This window comes from Mesoplodon bidens (genome assembly GCF_964165515.1).
Source record: "Mesoplodon bidens genome assembly, chromosome: 6".
NCBI lineage: Eukaryota > Metazoa > Chordata > Mammalia > Artiodactyla > Ziphiidae > Mesoplodon > Mesoplodon bidens.
In genome coordinates this window covers 17,986,076-18,005,028 of record NC_138162.1, presented here as the reverse complement: position 1 = coordinate 18,005,028, position 18,953 = coordinate 17,986,076, and the positions used below count along the sequence as shown (strand labels likewise).

At 43.7% G+C, this 18,953-nt stretch overlaps 1 protein-coding gene across 1 annotated transcript in view; it reads left to right on the top strand.

Moving 5' to 3' along the window:
- Positions 1–18,953, top strand: part of PAPPA (pappalysin 1) — a 256,176-nt gene that overhangs the window by 214,041 nt on the left and 23,182 nt on the right. Inside the window, exons 20-21 of the mRNA XM_081237665.1 lie at positions 5,146–5,217; positions 10,602–10,700. Of these exons, the coding sequence (XP_081093791.1) occupies positions 5,146–5,217; positions 10,602–10,700 (171 nt within the window). The remainder of the gene's footprint in view (positions 1–5,145; positions 5,218–10,601; positions 10,701–18,953) is intronic.

The following is an 18,953-nucleotide window of genomic DNA, read 5'->3' as shown; positions in this document are numbered from 1 at the left end:
ATAAATGAATAAATAAATGTATTTAAAAAAAGAGAAGAAGAAAGGGAAGGAGGGAGGAGAAGGAAGAGAGGGAATTAAGGAAAGGAGAGGAAAGTACCATTTATTGACTCTCTGTGACATGTAGGCACTGTTTGTGAGGCAGTTCCATATATGACCTTCATGTGTCTTCACACTCCAAGGAGATAAGTATTGTCACCATTTTACAGATGAAGAAGCTGAGGTTCTGAGGTTGTCACTGCCCAATTCACATAACTCATGTGATTGAATCAGGATTAGAACCCAGGGCTAATTCTCATGCATTCTGTTCTGCAAGGAAACTGCCTTACACGTTATAAATAATAAACATATGCAATACATCAGACAAAGGATGTGAAATTCATTCCTTGAAGAGAAGGCATCAGTATGGAAAACCCTGCTGAGAGTCTAAAGGTCCGAGGTAGAATGGTTCTGATTGCATACGAAGTCCAGCCTGTCCACTGTGCTGAAGGAGCTGTCCTGTGCCCTGGAGGGGAAGCCCGTAGACGGAGGGGTGTGTGCAGAGACCAGCGATTCCTCGTTCACTCCTGGACACACTCAGACATTTCACTCATTTGGTCATTTGTTCATTAACTCATTCAATGAATATCGATTATGCACCTCCAAATGGTAGGTATTCTTCAAACAAGGGATACAGAATGGAAAATGCCTAGGTTTTTAAAAAGCTTACCCAGAAGAAAGCCAGAAACTCCATAACAGATAACAAAAGCAGAAATAAATTACATAATTCACTCATAGAAGGTCCTATAAATCAAGGAAAAATAAAGGGAAAAGAGGACTCATCCCAGAAGACATCAGAAGGGGAGTCAGGTCTGGGCCTTAGGATGAGGGGGTCCTTTTAAGATACTTTCTCATGTCTTTGGCTCTGCCTGGGGCCAGACTTGTCTGGGCTTCAGCTTTTAAACACTCTGCCTCTACTACATTTGTCTCGAAGCCTCTCTACCTCTCTGAGCCTTGGTCTTTCCAGCGGTCAAAAGAGTAACCTTTTTTATGCTTACGAGTTCGGAGGCTGGAGGAATTTGAAGGAGAATATAGTTTTCAAACTACAGACGTGGAAATAAGACAGATGTGAGTTTAATTCCTGACTGTCATTACCTATGTGTATGATTTGGGGCAGGTTATTTAACTTCTCTGTGCCTCAGTTTCCTCTTGTGTAAACCAGAGTCAAACACCATGTGTAAATACTGTATGGTAATCACTTATATGTGGAACCGAACAATAACACAGATGAATCTATATACAAAACAGAAACGGACTCACAGACATAGAAAACAAACTTATGGTTACTAAAAGGGAGAGGGAGGGAGGGACACATAGGAGTATGGGATTAACAGATACAAACTACTATACGTAAAATAGATAAGCAGCAAGGATTTACTATATAGCACAAGGAGTTATATTCAGTATAATAACCTATAATGGAATATAATCTGAAAAAAATAACTGAATCAGGGCTTCCCTGGTGGCGCAGTGGTTGAGAGTCCGTGTGCTGATGCAGGGGACGTGGGTTTGTGCCCCGGTCCGGGAAGATCCCACATGCCGCCGAGCGGCTGGGCCCATGAGCCATGGCCGCTGAGCCTGTGCGTCCGGAGCCTGTGCTCCGCAGCGGGAGAGGCCACAACAATGAGAGGCCTGCGTACCGCAAAAGAAAAAAAAATAATAACTGAATCATTTTGTTGTACACCTGAAAAAAACGTACCTATCTCATAGTTATGGTAAAAATGAAATGAGATAAAAGCGCCGAGCACAAGGCTTGGAGCATAATATACCCTTAATAGAGGGTTTTGTGTTGATGAGAAGGATAATGATGATGGGTTGTTAGTGGTACCGTGACAATAAGGATGGTGGTGGTGGTACTCGTGGTGGTGATGATGCTGGTCCTGGTGTTATTGATGATGATGGTGGTGGTGGTGCAGATGGTGTTGATGCTGATGGTCATTACAGCCAGGAAGAAAAGACGGTCTATTCTTCCTAGGCAGCAAGGCAGAAAAGAAAGCTGTCTTACAAAACCTGGTCTGAAAGGGCTCTGACTGGGCTAGAGGTCCCACGGGCATCAAGAGGAATAAGGCTGGCATTTGAGGGGCCCCACTGGGATCTCCCAACATATGGTGTAAACAGCCTAGTCTTTCCTTCAGCCCCTGCTGCCTGTCCCCTTTCCCAGTCCTCCTTGCAGACAGAGGGGCCCTGTAGTGAGACAGGTGGGGCGTGCAGCCCTGAGGAATAGTGGAAAATCCAAAAGACTTGGAAAGATAAATAGGCTCATGCAGATAGTATAAAAGTCCTTTTTCTGAACTCACGTCAGGTAAACCCCAACTGACAGAAACTTGTGCAACCACACCAAGACACTCCTACGGATGAATTAAATTAGCTCTCAAATAAACAGGGGGGACGGATGGGCATCGAGTCCCTCGTGGATCCTAATTCTGATGTTTTCTACTACGTGAACCATTACCTAAGTGCCCCTCCAAATCCCTGAACTTTGGCCAGGAACAGACGCTCAGACCCAGAGATGGAAGTCTGGTTAAAGCTTCTCAGAGGTTGAAAGCAGGTGATGCCCTCTGCTTCTGGGCCCCATGGCTGGGAAGCAGAGGGCCAAGACAGTAGCTGAGCTGGAAGGAAGGGACACTAGAGTTCTCACATTCCTTCACTTGGTCAATATGTATTTGTTTGCTGTGCTCCGTCCTGAATCTGGGGGGAGACAGATGTCTAAAACCAGGCCCTGCCCTCTTACCTGTAGGAGTTAGTCCTGGGTGGACCATTTCTACATCATTTATCTCAGTGCTTCATCACAGCAGGCCTGTGACATTTTCAGTACCCATTTCACAGATGGGAAAACCTAACCTCAGAGTGGAAATTTCAAGTCAGAATTGCAACCATGTCTGTCATGCCTCATTGCTCAGTCCCATACATCACCTTCTTGTGTTTTAGGAGAAGGTAGACAGTGTCAACAGAGGCAGTAGGGGCTAAAGAGTAGATTTCACATTGTGAGACTGGTTGGCAGATCTTCAAATTAAGTTGTTTGTCCAGGATCTTTAATTAATTCAATCTACACTAAACTGGTCCTCTAAACTAGATGCTTTGCTAGGCATCATAAATGCTCTTCTGATGCTCTAGAAGAGAGGAGGACAGGTAAAGAAAATAATTGTCCCTTGGTAAAATCATCTCTATCTTGAAATGGATCCATTCATTTATAACATAAATACTTGCTGGTCATCTTCCTTGTCCCAGGCACCATTCTAGGCATGGAAAACCCAAGGGTGAACCAGAAATGCTGTGGGGCAGAGAAGAAAGGTACCCAACCCAGCCAGATCTTGGAGTCATGGGATTCCAAGTTCACCAAGAAACCTAATTACAGTTTTGCTCCCATATAGGTCTGCCCTTGGGGAGAGAATGGGCTGGTCACATGGATTTTCCACATTCTAGCCCATGTGAATGTTCATTTCTTAATTAAAATTAATCAACTGGCATTTAGCCAGCAGAGAGAGCCCTGATCATAGAGACTTCCATGGCTGCTCCCTGGCACAGTTACCTGTCATCGCAAATCTAAGCATTTGCCTCCAGGTTATTTTAATTTGCTTTTATTATTTTTTTAAGAAATCATTGTAATATGGCATGAAAAGTAAGGCATCTAGGGCAGAATAGAAAAGGGAGCTTCTAAGATTGTTATGTTAGCCCTAGTCCTGATGCTATTTTATCTTCCTAGTTTTATTTATCTTTCTTTTTTCACCCACTTAAAAAGAATTTATTGTGTTGGATTTTATGTTATGAGCTGCCTTACATCCTTCCCAAAACAATTGCTTGGTTTCAAATCTTGGTTCCTTTGCTTAACAGCTATGGAGCTTGGGGAATTTATTCTCCTTATGATACAAGATTAATGCCCACCCCACTGCATGGTGGTGAGCAATGAATAAGATAATGAATAAAGTAATTAGCACCATGAATGCACTCAATACATTTTAGTATAATAATAATAATTATCATTTTATTACGGGAGGCTATAAGTAAATACATATATGTATACCTTAAGCTCTGCCTGAGAGGGCTGGGGAAATCACCACAAAGGAAGGTAGTCTTTTCTTTTATAATTCTAAGTTTATATATTATGTATTTCTTTTTAAATTTTTATGGGGGTATAGTTGATTTACAATGTTGTGATCATTTCAGCTGTACAGCAAAGTGAATCAGTTATACATACACATGTATCCACTCTTCTTGAGATTCTTTTCCCATATAGACCATGACAGAGTATTGAGGAAGGTAGTCTTGAACAGAAATGTAAAAGATAAGTAAAGATTCTCCAGGGGACAAGATGAGGAAGGGCTTTCAGTGAAGGAGAACAGCAGGAACAAAGTCACAGAGATACGAATGGGGGCAGCCTCAGGATCTGTGAGCCTAGCCCGCATGGCCTGGTGGCAGGTGGATGCAGAAAGGGTTCTCTGCATCTCCAGGGTTCCGAACCAAAGGTTAGTTCATGCATCCTCCAGGCCACTGCTCTCAAACTGTAATGTGTATCAGCATCATCTGGGAGGCTTGTTTTTACAGTGCAGAGTCCCAGGCCCTGGCCTCAGAGATTCGGACTCTTTAGACCCAAGGTGGTGCTGAAGAATCTGCCTTTTCCGTGTGCTCCCATGTGATTGTGATTAGAGTGGTCCTCAGCGCCTACTTTGGGAAGCCCTGTCCCACACTATTCTTCCATCTTCCTGCTGTAGCCACACACACGCACATGCATGCACACATGCATGTGCACGCACTCACGTGTGCACACACACGCACTCTACCCTTCCTCCTTCCTCCCACCTTATCCCCGACTCTGTCCATGGGGCAGACGTCAGCCAGGAATTTTCTGAAGTGCCTTTCTGATCATGTCTCGGTCCCCCAGTTCTTCTCCTCAGACCTTCTTCCTGCCAGGGAAATACAGAATCATGACACCTACCGTGAACACAAACATTATTTTAGTCTTATGGATCCTGTTATCGCAGGTACCTGGGCAAATTCTCCGCAGAAGTGCCAGGGTGAGGCCAGGACTTGGAAGATCCAAGAAGAGGGGTGGGTGGTTGAATGTGTTGCCAGCCCCAAACCTATCTGACCTCTTTCTCCCTCTCTCTGCAGAGAGTTGTCTGCACAGCTGGTCTGAAGTGGTATCCTCACCCTACTCTGATTCACTGTGTCAAAGGCTGCGAGGTGAGTCCCTCAAATGGTGCTACAACCATTACTGTTATTGTTATGTTAATCATGACTTCCATTTACTGTACCTACTAAGTGCTATAAATATCCCTTTAACAGACTTCTTGGACAGGAATCAGCAATCCCACTTTATAGGTCATGGAACTGATGCACAGAGGTATCAACAAACACACTCAAACATACATTTAATGGCTAACAGAGTCGGGATTCCAAGCCAGGTGTTTCTGGCTCCGAAGCCTGTGTTCAGCATCATATTGCATCTGTAAGGGAGGTTGGGAGGGCCGAGGCCGTATTCATTTAGCAGCTACAATATGCCCGGCGTTTTACCAACATTGCCTTATTTAACTCTTACAGAACCACATGAGGCAGTTTCTGTTTTTTCATTTCTACTCTTCCTGCAACCATTAGTTGCACATCATTTCCTTCTGCCACACGTCTTTGTCATTCACGCGTTCTTCAACTCCAGAGGTCATTTGGACACCTTAGACTCAGCCACTGAGCTGAAGGTGGAAGATCCCCTCTGACCCTTCAGTTCTCTCACTTGGCAGTGGAGCCATTCCTTGGAACTTGGCATTTTGGAGCTCTGTCCCTGGGTATCAGTGATAGGCTTGGGGAGGGGCAGGGCCAGGGCACTTGGCATGTCACCTGTGTTCTCAAGGGCGTGCTGCTGTCCATGGAACTCAGAGACATTCTGTGCACCCCTGTGCCCACTGTGAATCTTTTCAGCTGGCATGGAAAGGAGGTCCCAAATCACATCCAGGTGGATGTCCAAATCTCTGTGGTGCCCCCAGGCCCCCCTCAGGAAAATCCAGGTGAAAAGAACTAGATTGTGCTCTAGAAAACTTTGTATTTGATGAAATTCTTAAACTGTCACAACCAGACTGTTCTTCTAGATGATGGGGAAACTGACACCCAGCCAGCAGCCGGGTCTAACATTTGACAGAATGCCAACTGGCACGGCTCTTAATGCGATCTACCATCCTCATCTGTTGTGCAGACTGGAAAAAGAGGGCCAGAGGGGGGATGCACTGGCCCGAGGTTGCACAGCATACTAGACACAGAGCCAGAGCATGAACCCAAGTCTCCTGACTTCCAGGCCCGTGATTTCTCTCCTCCACTAGGCCACCTTCTGCCCATGAACCGTCCCCTGACCTGTAAATGTCACAGGACAGTCCCTGGGTCACACTTCTTTCTGTGTATTGGTTAGGGAATCCCCAGGGGCATCTTCTCAGGGCACAGGACACTGCAGTCTTTAAAAGCTCCCATTCTCTCAAGATTCAGCAGGAGTGACAAAACCAAAGCCAAGGACCCGAGGCAGTTGCTTCCTTACATCTCTCTGGATCAGTCCAGGATTTCAGAAAAAGGAAGCTTGGATTACCTGGGCACTCGTTCTGCTGAGTCGGCGGTCTGGGCAACCAGTGTGACAGCGGAATTCAATCCCTTCTTTGACTCAGCACTAAGGCCTAAGAGACCCACACCTGTCAGGCTCTGAGCTCTGCCAGTGATGCTTATCGCCTTTGCCCTTGCAGGTGCCCCCTCGTCTCCTTTCCTGCTTAACTTAGAGCTAATAGTTTCTCTCTTATCTGGGGCTGAAAAGTATGCTTAGAAGAGATACAACTGCTGGGTCCAGGGAGGAGCCATCAACCTGGAATGTCTGCAGGAGCCAAGATTGATAAAGCGTCTTGGGGCCCTTTAGGCCCCTGCTCTCTGCCCCAAGCTGTGTTCAAAGTAGTCATTTACTTACTTGTTCATCAAAGCTTCACTGGGTGCCTCTTATGTGCCCAGCACTACCCTAGGTACTGAGAGTACAATGGTTTTAGTCAAGAGCAAACAGTACTGTGTTCTCCCTGACTCATCTGGATATCTTCTTGCCCTTCATCCATCCATCCAACCATCCATCCATCTACCCATCATTTTACTAGATAAACATTTAAGGAAGCTATATTTAATACAGTTTTGCTCACATTGCCAGCATTTTGCTAAGAAGTCCAAGATACAAAAATGGATGACATACATTCCCTGTCCATAAGGAACTTACAGTATAGTAAAAGAGATACGGTTAAAGAAGAATCCTAAACTGATATACCAAGAGGTATAACCAAAGCAGGTATAAGAAGCTGCAGAAGCACGTGGCATCTCGGGGGTTGTAGGGAAGACATTTTGGAGGGGTGATGTTTGAACTAGATCTTGAAGGATGAATTGTTTTCCAAAACACACTATTAGTAGAAGTAGCAGCATAAGAAATACCAGAGACGGGAGCAATCTCTAGGCTGTAGAGCTTTTCACGTGTTATTCTCTCCCTCTAGAAAGTCTCCCTTCTCCACCCCCCACCTAATTAACTCCTACTCATCATGTCAGCTGAAACGTCCTCTCCTCAGGGACTTCTGCATGGAGCCCTCTGATTAGGTCACATCCTCCTACTCTTAACTGTAACAGCATCACATACCTTTCCTCTATAACTCTTATCAGAGTTGAAATTGGCCAATAGGATAAGTGATCATTTGAATAAAGTCTGCCTCCTTACTAGAATGTAAGGTCTTAAAGTAGCAGGAGCTCTGTCTATATTGACTCACTATTACATCCTTTTTTTTTTTTTTTAGCACAATGTGTAACACGTAGTAGGCATTCAATAGATAGGGTTAAAGAGAAGGTGGATGGATAGATGGGAGGATGGATGCATGGATATGGCAGCAGGAAAGGGTACAGAGAAGAAAGTAGCTAGTAATGAGACGAGATATTGTTCAGTGACCAAATAAAAAAAAGAATCTTTTTTATTTTTCTTCCTCCTCTTCTTCTTCAGCTACTCCTTTACCAAGCCAGTTCCTTTTATTTTATTTTTTTTAAAAAAAGGACATTTGGTTTCCTTTATTAGTCTTTATATATAATGTGAGAAAGAACATAGGGAACAGAGCCCACAGACAAATCTTCTACGGCCCAGAAAGAGCAAAGGGGTTTATCCTTTAGTTGTTTGTGCCTCTCTGCTTTAATACGAATGTGGTAACGTATTCATTACGGCAGTCAGACGGCAGAGTCACACCTGTGCTCACGGCCATGTGCGTGTGTACCCACAGTTGAGTACAGCTCTCTCTCTGTTCTTGGCCCTGCCTTGCTAAAATCTTTTTAAGACCCTAATAGGGCAGTGATGGAATGGCATCAAGCATCATGAGCTGGGGGCACAAAGACTGTGAATCTGGAGCATAGATGCCAGAGACAGGGATGCCACATAGGACGGACTCCTCGTGAACTTGGCTCTCCCCATAAACAACCCACAAAAGGGTTTTTCATGGGAGCCCACAAAAAGTCAACGAGTCACTGAGCATTAGAGACCCCCAACCCGAACAAGGGTCACACAACATTACCTTTGATGAGGGGAGGGGTATGTTCATTGCTTTGAGAAATCAGTGGTCTAATTCTGCCTCTTTATTTCACCACTGTGAGTCCTAAGACCCAGAGAAGATAAGCCACTTAGTCAAAATTACCAAGTAACCAACCAGTGGCTGAGGTTTGGAAGACTAGAACCCAGGTTTTCTAAAGCCCTGCCAACTGCCTTTCCACTACACCAGTGCGATTACGATCTGTCCCTAAAACATCTTTAAGAGCCAAGTTGTGCCCAGCATTAAACTCCAAGGCGGTTGGGAGACAGAGACAAACCGGATATTGGCCTTGTCTTTGAGGAGCTCACAGTCTTGCACCAACTACAGGTTCATAAACTGTAGAAGACAGCGTGCTAAGTGTTCAGGTGGGAAATGCAAGTGCTGGGGGGTTGCAGAGACCCCTGACTTTTCCCTAAGATGACTCTGGGTTCGGATCAGTAATAATTTAACTCCATCATCTTCTCCTCATCTTTCAAGCATCACAGAGTTGGAGGAACACAGGGGAGAAAAGAAAGAAATCAGCATATGCTTAGTATAGCCTAGAAGGGTAAAGAAAAATGAGAAACCAACTTGGATTGAAATCACTACTCTGGGGGCTTCCCTGGTGGCACAGTGGTTGAGAGTCCGCCTGCCGATGCAGGGGACACGGGTTCGTGCCCCGGTCCGGGAAGATCCCACATGCTGCGGAGCGGCTGGGCCCGTGAGCCATGGCCGCTGAGCCTGCACGTCCGGAGCCTGTGCTCCGCAGCAGGAGAGGCCACAACAGTGAGGGGCCTGCGTACCTCAAAAAAAAAAAAAAGAAAAAAGAAATCACTACTCTGCCTCTGCCAGTTGCTCTTGGCCAAGTCCCTTTCTTGCTCTGAGCCTCAGGGTCTTCATGTGTGAAGTGGGAAGAGCAATGCCTACCTTATGTGTTTTATTTGAGAACAGAAGAAAGCAAACATGGAAAGTGTGTGACATCGAGTATATCTGTACTCCTGTGTTAGAGAAGAAAGCACCCATAATCATACACCAACCATCATGCCAAGTTCCTATGGATTCTTACGTTCAGTCTTTACAATTCTTGAGTAGTTTACATTCAGCTTCCTAATATATTTGCATATATATTTATTGTAAATTGTGTTTGTAGTTACCTACTACCAGGAAAAGTGGGGGAAAGGGGGCTCAAATTTTCTTACCATTTCTTCAAGTGAAATGAGCCCCCTGCTTCAGGAGGACATAGTGGTCTATCCTGCTGCCTTTGCATACCCAGCATATAAGAGTATGTCTCCTAGCATGACCATAGTTTAGTTGGGAAAAACTTGGCTAGGTAAGAGTCTTTAAAAATGGTTGGAGTATGGGGCTTCCCTGGTGGTGCAGTGGTTGAGAGTCCGCCTGCCGATGCAGGAGACACGGGTTCGTGCCCCAGTCCGGGAAGATCCCACATGCCGTGGAGCGGCTGGGCCCGTGAGCCATGGCTGCTGAGCCTGCGCGCCCGGAGCCTGTGCTCCACAACGGGAGAGGCCACAGCAGTGAGAGGCCCGCGTACAAAAAAAAAAAAAAAAAAAAAAAAAATGGTTGGAGTGGGCTTCCCTGGCGGCACAGTGGTTAAGAATCCGCCTGCCAATGCAGGGGACACGGGTTCGAGCCCTGGTCCGGGAAGATCCCACGTGCCGCAGAGCAACTAAGCCTGTGCGCCACAACTACTGAGCCTGCGCTCTAGAGCCCGTGAGCCACAACTAACAAAGCCCGTGCTCCTAGAGCCTGTGCTCTGCAATAAGAGAAGCCACTGCAATGAGAAGCCCGCATGCAGCAACGAAGACCCAACACAGCAAAAAGTAAATTAAAAAAAAAATGTTAGGACTGGTAATTTGTCCAGAAGGGTATAGGGATTTGAAGCCAGGTAGGCTGACTGTGGAGGTTTGTGAGAAGATGAGATACAGCTAAATATCTACAGAGACCAGCCCCCGTTTACTCCAGGATGCTAACCAGGCCTCCTTTCCTTCCTGCCTCTCTCCTCATGTACAGCCCTTCATGGGAGACAATTACTGTGATGCCATCAACAACCGAGCTTTCTGCAACTATGACGGTGGGGATTGCTGCGCTTCTACAGTGAAGACCAAAAAGGTAGGCCAGCGTGCCCCCCTCTGCAGCCACCTATGCAGGCCTCTCCAGCTTACTGGGCCAGGATCACCCCTACGTGCTAGACAACCCGTTGCCCTGGTTGTATCAACACTCACCTACAAGCTTTATTGTATTACGTTCCATTGTATTTTTCATTCTTTTAGTCAGTAGTTGAGCTAGGATCATGTGCTAATCCCTGAACTAGATGTGGAGGTTCATGAATGATCTTTGTAGATGTAGTCCCTTGTCCTCAAAGCTTAGAGTCAGCTATGGAAGCAGACAAACTAAAGTGCAATACTTTTTAAAGGAAAAGACTGAGTTCTCTGAGGGCCCAGGCAAAGGGTTGGAGAAAGCTCTGCAGAGGGATTTGCATCAACGCTGAAACTTGAGGGATGAGGAGAAGGGGCAGAGAGGTGGCCAGGAAAAGTGTCTGGGGCAGGAGACTGGCATGTAAAATCCGAGAGAGAACACACACGTTCAGGGGGTATGGCTAAAGTCTAGGGGAAGAGGGAAGATGGGACATTCCCAGCGAGGTCAGTTATGGCCTGTAAGCATTTTATAATCTCTTTTGTTGTTTACACCTGGAGAATTAGGGGGTGTGGTCTTGGTTGCCATTGTCTTCCTTAGTGTATTAGGATGTTACAGGAGTGATTCGAGTATTTATAGTGAAACTGGAACATCCAGCTGAGATGCATCTCACCCACCCACAGAAGAGTGGCCACCTCCACTTTCCTCCTGATGAGAGCTGGGACCAGAGTTTGGGGCCCGAGCCAAGAGTTGGGAGAGAGGTGGCCAACCTGGCCAATGTGAGTTGAAAAGTATTTCCTGTGACGAACGAGCACACGGGGGGCTACTTCTTCTTCTTTCTTTTCTTTTCTTTTCACATCTTTATTGGAGTATAATTGCTTTACAATGTTCTGTTAGTTGCTACTGTATAACAAAGTGAATCAGCTATATGTATACATATATCCCCATATCCCCTTGCTCTTGTGTCTCCCTCCCACCCTCCCTATCCCACCCCTCTAGGTGGTCACAAAGCACTGAACTGATCTCCCTGTGCCCTGCAGCTGCTTCCCACTAGCTATCTATTTTACGTTTGGTAGTGTATCTATGTCCAGGCCACTCTCTCATTTCGTCTCAGCTTACCCTTCCCTCTCCCCATGTCCTCAAGTCCATTCTCTACTAAGTCTGTGTCTTTATTCCTGTCCTGCCCCTAGGTTCCTCAGGACCTTTTTTTTTTTTTTTTTTTTAGATTCCATATATATGTGTTAGCATACGGTATTTGTTTTCCTCTTTCTGACTGACTTCACTCTGTAGGACAGACTCTAGGTTCACCCACCTCACTACAAATGGCTCAATTTCGTTTCTTTTTATAGCTGAGTAATAGTCCACTGTATATATGTGCCACATCTTCTTTATCGATTCATCTGTTGATGGACACTTAGGTTGCTTCCATGTCCTGGCTACTGTAAAAAGAGCTGCAATGGACACTGTGGTACATGACTCTTTTTGAACCATGGTCTTCTCAGGGAATATGCCCAGTAGTGGGATTGCTGGGTCGTATGGTAGTTCTATTTTTAGTTTTTTAAGGAACCTCCATACTGTTCTCCATAGTGGCTGTACCAATTCACATTCCCACCGACAGTGGGAATGTAATCACACCCTCTCCAGCATTTATTGTTTGTAGATTTTTTGATGATGGCCATTCTGACTGGTGTGAGGTGATACCTCATTGTACTTTTGATGTGCATTTCTCTAGTGATTAGTGATGTTGAGCATTCTTTCATGTGTTGGCAATCTGTATATCTTCTCTGAGAAGCGTCTGTTTAGGTCTTCTGCCCATTTTTGGATTGGGTTGTTTGTTTTTTTGATGTTGAGCTGCATGAGCTGCTTGTAAATTTTGGAGATTGATCCTTTGTTAGTTGCTTCATTTGCAACTATTTTCTCCCATTCTGAGGGTTGTCTTTTCGTCTTGTTTATGGTTTCCTTTGCTGTGCAAAAGCTTTTAAGTTTCATTGGTCCCATTTATTTATTTTTGTTTTTATTTCCATTTCCCTAGGAGGTGGGTCAAAAAGGATCTTGCTGTGATTTATGTCATAGAGTGTTCTGCCTGTGTTTTCCTCTAAGGGTTTTATAGTATCTGGCCTTACATTTAGGTCTTTAATCCATTTTGAGTTTATTTTTGTATATGGTGTTAGGGCATGTTCTAATTTCATTCTTTTACATGTAGCTGTCCAGTTTTCCCAGCACCACTTATTGAAGAGGCTGTCTTTTCTCCATTGTATACTCTTACCTCCTTTATCAAAAATAAGGTGACTATATGTGCATGGGTAATTCTCTGGGCTTTCTATACTGTTCCATTGATCTATATTTCTGTTTTTGTGCCAGTACTATACTGTCTTGATTACTGTGGCTTTGTAGCATAGTCTGAAGTCCGGGAGCCTGATTCCTCCAGCTCTGTTTTTCTTGCTGAAGATTGCTTTGGGTATTCGGGGTCTTTTATGTTTCCATACAAATTGTGAAATTTTTTGTTCTACTTCTGTGAAAAATGCCATTGGTAGTTTGATAAGGATTGCATTGAATCTGTAGATTGCTTTGGGTAGTATAGTTATTTTCACAATGTTGATTCTTCCACTCCAAGAACATGGTATATCTCTCCATCTGCTTGTATCATCTTTAATTTCTTTCATCAGTGTCTTATTGTTTTCTGCATACAGGTCTTTTGTCTCCTTAGGTAGGTTTATTCCTAGGTATTTTATTCTTTTTGTTGCAATGGTAAATGGGAATGTTTCCTTAATTTCTCTTTCAGATTTTTCATCATTAGTGTATAGGAATGCAAGAGGTTTCTGTGCATTAATTTTGTATCCTGCTACTTTACCAAATTCATTGATTAGCTCTAGTAGTTTTCTGGTAGCATCTTTAGGATTATCCATGTATAGTATCATGTCATCTGCAAACAGTTATAGCTTTACTTCTTCTTTTCTGATTTGGATTCCTTTTATTTCTTTTTCTTCTCTGATTGCTCTGGCTGAAAGTTCCAAAACTTTGGAACTGTGTTGAATAATAGTGGTGAGAGTGGACAGCCTTGTCTTGTTCCTGATCTTAGTGGAAATGGTTTCAGTTTTTCACCACTGAGGACGATGTTGGCTGTGGGTTTGTCATATATGGCCTTTATTATGTTGAGGTAAGTTCCATCTATGCCTACTTTCTGGAGGGTTTTTATCATAAATGGGTGTTGAATTTTGTCGAAAGCTTTTTCTGCATCTATTGAGATAATCATATGGTTTTTCTCCTTCAGTTTGTTAATATGGTTTATCACATTGATTTGTGTATATTGAGGAATCCTTGCATTCCTGGGATAAACCCCACTTGATCATGGTGTATGACCTGTTTAACGTGCTGTTGGATTCTGTTTGCTAGTAGTTTGTTGAGGATTTTTGCATCTATGTTCATCAGTGATATTGGCCTGTAGTTTTCTTTCTTTGTGACATCTTTGTCTGGTTTTGGTGTCAGGGTGATGGTGGCCTTGTAGAATCAGTTTGGGAGTGATCCTCCCTCTGCTATATTTTGGAAGAGTTTGAGAAGGATAGGTGTTAGCTCTTCTCTAAATGTTTGATAGAATTCGCCTGTGAAGCCATCTGGTCCTGGGCTTTTTTGTTTGTTGGAAGATTTTTAATCACAGTCTCATATTCAGTGTTTGGGATTGGTCTGTTTATATTTTCTATTTCTTCCTGGTTCAGTCTCAGAATGTTGTGCTTTTCTAAGAATTTGTCCATTTCTTCCTGGTGTCCATTTTATTGGCATATAGTTACTTGTGGTTATCGCTCATGATCCTTTGTATTTCTGCATTGTCAGTTGTTACGTCTCCTTTTTCATTTCTAATTCTATAGATTTGAGTCTTCTCCCTTTTTTTCTTGATGAGTATGACTAATGGTTTATCAATTTTGTTTATCTTCTCAAAGAACCAGCTTTTAGTTTTATTGATCTTTGCTATTGTTTCCTTCATTTCTTTTTCATTTATTTCTGATCTGATCTTTATGATTTCTTTCCTTCTGCTAACATTGGGGTTTTTTGTTGTTGTTGTTTTTCTTCTTCTTTCTCTAATTGCTTTAGGTGTAAGGTTAGTTTGTTTGAGATGATTCTTGTTTCTTGAGGTAAGATTGTACTGCTATACACTTCCCTGTTAGAACTGCTTTTGCTGCATCCCATAGGTTTTGGGGCATTGTGTTTTCATTGTCATTTGTTTTGGGGTATTTTTTGATTTCCTCTTTGATTTTTTCAGTGATCTCTTGGTTATTTAGTAGTGTATTGTTTAGCCTCCATGTGTTTGTATTTTTTACAGGTGTTTTCCTTTAATTGATATCTAGTCTCATAGCGTTGTGGTCAGAAAAGTTACTTGATACAATTTCAATTTTCTTAAATTTACCAAGGCTTGATTTGTGACCCAAGATGTGATCTATCCTGGAGAATGTTCCATGAGCACTTGAGAAGAAAGTGTATTCTGTTGTTTTTGGATGGAATGTCCTATAAATATCAATTAAGTCCATCTTTTTTAATGTGTCATATAAAGCTTGTGTTTCCTTATTTATTTTCATTTTGGATCATCTGTCCATTGGTGAAATTGGGGTGTTAAAGTCCCCTCCTATGATTGTGTTACTGTTGATTTCCCCTTTTATGGCTGTTAGCATTTGCCTTATGTATTGAGGTGCTCCTGTGTTGGGGCCATTAATATTTACAATTGTTATATCTTCTTCTTGGATTGATCTCTTGATCATTATGTAGTGTCCTTCTTTGTCTCTTGTAATAGTCTCTATTTTAAAGTCTATCTTATCTGATATGAGAATTGCTACTCCAGCTTTCTTTTGTTTTCCAGTTGCATGGAATATCTTTTTCCATCCCCTCACTTTCAGTCTGTATGTGTCCCTAGGTCTGAAGTGGGTCTCCTGTAGATACCATATATACAGGTCCTGTTTTTGTATCCATTCAGTGAACCGGTGTCTTTTGGTTGGAGCATTTAATCCATTTACATTTAAGGTAGTTATCGATATGTATGTTCCTATTACTATTTTCTTAATTGTTTTGGGTTTGTTATTGTAGGTCTTTTCCTTCTCTTGTGTTTCCTGCCTGGAGAAGTTCCTTTAGCATTTGTTGTAAAGCTGGTTTGGTGGTGCTGAATCCTCTTAACTTTTGCTTGTCTGTAAAGGTTTTAATTTCTCTGTCGAATCTGAATGAGATCCTTGATGGGTAGAGTAATCTTGGTTGTAGGTTTTTCCCTATCATCACTTTAAGTATGTCCTGCTACTCCCTTCTGGTTTGCAGATTTTCTGCTGAAAGATCAGCTGTTAACCTTATGGGGATTCCCTAGTATGTTATTTGTTGTTTTTCCTTTGCTGCTTTTAATATTTTTTCTTTGTATTTAGTTTTTGATACTTTGATTAATATGTGTCTTGACGTGTTTCTTCTTGGATTTATCCTATATGGGGCTCTCTATGCTTCCTGCCCTTGATTGACTATTTCCTTTCCCATATTAGGGAAGTTTTCAGCTGTAATCTCTTCTAATATTTTCTCAGTCCCTTTCTTTTTCTCTTCTTCTTCTGAGACCCCTGTAATTCGAATGTTGGTGCGTGTAATGTTGTCCCAGAGGTCTCTGTGACTGTCCTCAATTCTTTTCATTCTTTTTTCTTTTTTCTGCTCTGTGTTAGTTATTTCCAGTATTTTATCTTCCAGGTCACTTATCCGTTCTTCTGCCTCAGTTATTCTGCTATTGATTCCTTCTAGAGAATTTTTAACTTCATTTATTGTGTTGGTCATCATTGTTTGTTTGCTCTTTAGTTCTTCTAGGTCCTTGTTAAACGTTTCTTGTATTTTCTCCATTCTTTTTCCAAGATTTTGGGTCATCTTTACTATCATTCCTCTGAATTCTTTTTCAGGTAGACTGCCTATTTCCTCTTCATTTGTTTGGTCTGCTGGGTTTTTACCTAGCTCCCTCATCTGCTGTGTATTTCTCTGTCTTCTCATTTTGCTTAACTTACTGTGTTTGAGGTCTCCTTTTCACAGGCTGCAGGTTTGTAGTTCCCATTGTTTATGGTGTCTGCCCCCCAGTGAGTATGGTTGGTTCAGTGGGTTTTGTAGGCTTCCTGGTGGAGGGGACTGGTGCCTGTGTTCTGGTGGATGAAGCTGGATCTTGTCTTTGTGGTGGGCAGGACTGCATCTGGTGGTGTGTTTGGGGGTGTCTGTGATCTTATTATGATTTTAGGCAGCCTCTCTGCTAATGGGTGGGGTTGTGTTCCTATCTTACTAGTTGTTTGGCATAGGGTATCCAGCACTGTAGCTTGCTGGTCGTTGAGTGGAGCTGGGTCTTAGCGTTGAGATGGAGATCTCTGGGAGAGCTTTTGCCATTTGATATTATGTGGAGCCAGGAGGTCTCTGGTGGACCAATATCCTGAACTTTGCTCTCCCACCTCAGAGACACAGGCCTGAGCACCAAGACCCTGTCAGTCACACAGCTCAGAAGAAAAGGGTGAAAAATAAATAAATAAAATAAAATTAACATAAAAAAATTTTATTGTAAAAAAAAATTAAAAAGTAATAAAAAAAAGAGGAACCAAACCAAAAAACAAATCCAAAAATGATAACAAGCGCTAAAAACTATACAAAAAAAACCCCAAAACAACAGACAGACAGAATCCTAGGACAAATGATAGAAGCAAAGCTATACAGACAAAATTGCACAAAGAAGCATACACATACACACTCACAAAAAGAGAAAAAGGAAAAAGAAAAAAAAAAATATATATATATATATAAAAGGAGGAAGAGAGCAATGAAATCAGTAAACAAATCTACCAATGATAATAAACTCTAAATACTAAACTAAGGTAAATGTAAAACCAGAAAACAATTAGATGCAGAAAGCAAACCCCAAGTCTACAGTAGCTCCTAAAGTCCACTGCCTCAGTTTTGGGATGATTCGTTGTCTATTCAGATATTCCAGAGATGCAGGGTACATCAAGTTGATTGTGGAGATTTAATCCACTGCTCCTGAGGCTGCTGGGAGAAATTTCTCTTTCTCTTCTTTGTTCGCACAGCTTCTGGGTTCAGCTTTGGTTTTGGCCCTGCCTCTGCGTGTAGGTCGCCTGAGGGCGTCTGTTCCCGCCCAGACAGGACGGGGTTAAAGGAGCAGCTGATGAGGGGTCTCTGGCTAACTCAGGCCGGGTGAGGTAGGGGTACAGAATGCGGGGTGAGCCTGCAGCAGCAGAAGCTGGCATGATGTTGCACCAGTCTGAGGTGCACCTTGTGTTCTCCCGGGGAAGTTGTCCCTGGATCACGGGACCCTGGCAGTGGCGGGCTGCACAGGCTCCTGGGATGGGAGGTGTGGATAGTGACCTGTGCTCGCACACAGGCTTCTTGGTGGCGGCAGCAGCAGCCTTAGCATGTCATGACTGTGTCTGGTGTCCGTGCTGATAGCCGCGGCTCGTGCCCATCTCTGGAGCTCATTTAGGTGGTGCTCTGAATCCCCTCTCCTCGCGCACCCTGAAACAATGGTCTCTTGCCTCTTAGGCAGGTCCAGATTTTTTCCCGGGCTCCCTCCGGGCTAGCTGTGGCACACTAGCCCCTTCAGGCTGTGTTCACGCTGCCAACCCCAGTCCTCTCCCTGGGATCTGACCTCTGAAGCCCGAGCCTCAGCTCCCAGCCTCCACCCGCCCTGGCAGGTGAGCAGACAAGCCCCTCAGGCTGGTGAGTACTGGTCAGTACTGATCCTCTGTGCCGGAATCTCTCTGCTTTGCCCTTTGCACCCGTTGCTGCGCTCTCCCCCTTGGCTCGGAAGCTTCCCCCCACCACCCCGTCCCCACCCCCTGCCGTCTCCACCAGTGAAGGGCCTTCCTAGTATGTGGAAACTTTTCCTCCTTCACAGCTCCCTCCCACTGGTGCAGGTCCCATCCCTATCCTTTTGTCTCTGTTTTTTCTTTTTTCTTTTGCCCTACCCAGGTACGTGGGGAGTTTCTTGCCTTTTGGGAAGTCTGAGGTCTTCTGCCAGCATTCAGTAGGTGTTCTGTAGGAGTTGTTCCACATGTAGATGTATTTCTGATGTATTTGTGGGGAGGAAGGTGATCTTCACGTCTTACTTCTCCATCATCTTGAAGGTCTCTGAACTATTTCTATTTTTATATTCATATATATTCTAAGCTGAAAAAGCATTTGACCTTATCTCTCATTTTCAAGAGGGGAAACTGGTTTTGAGATGTGAAGGGCAAA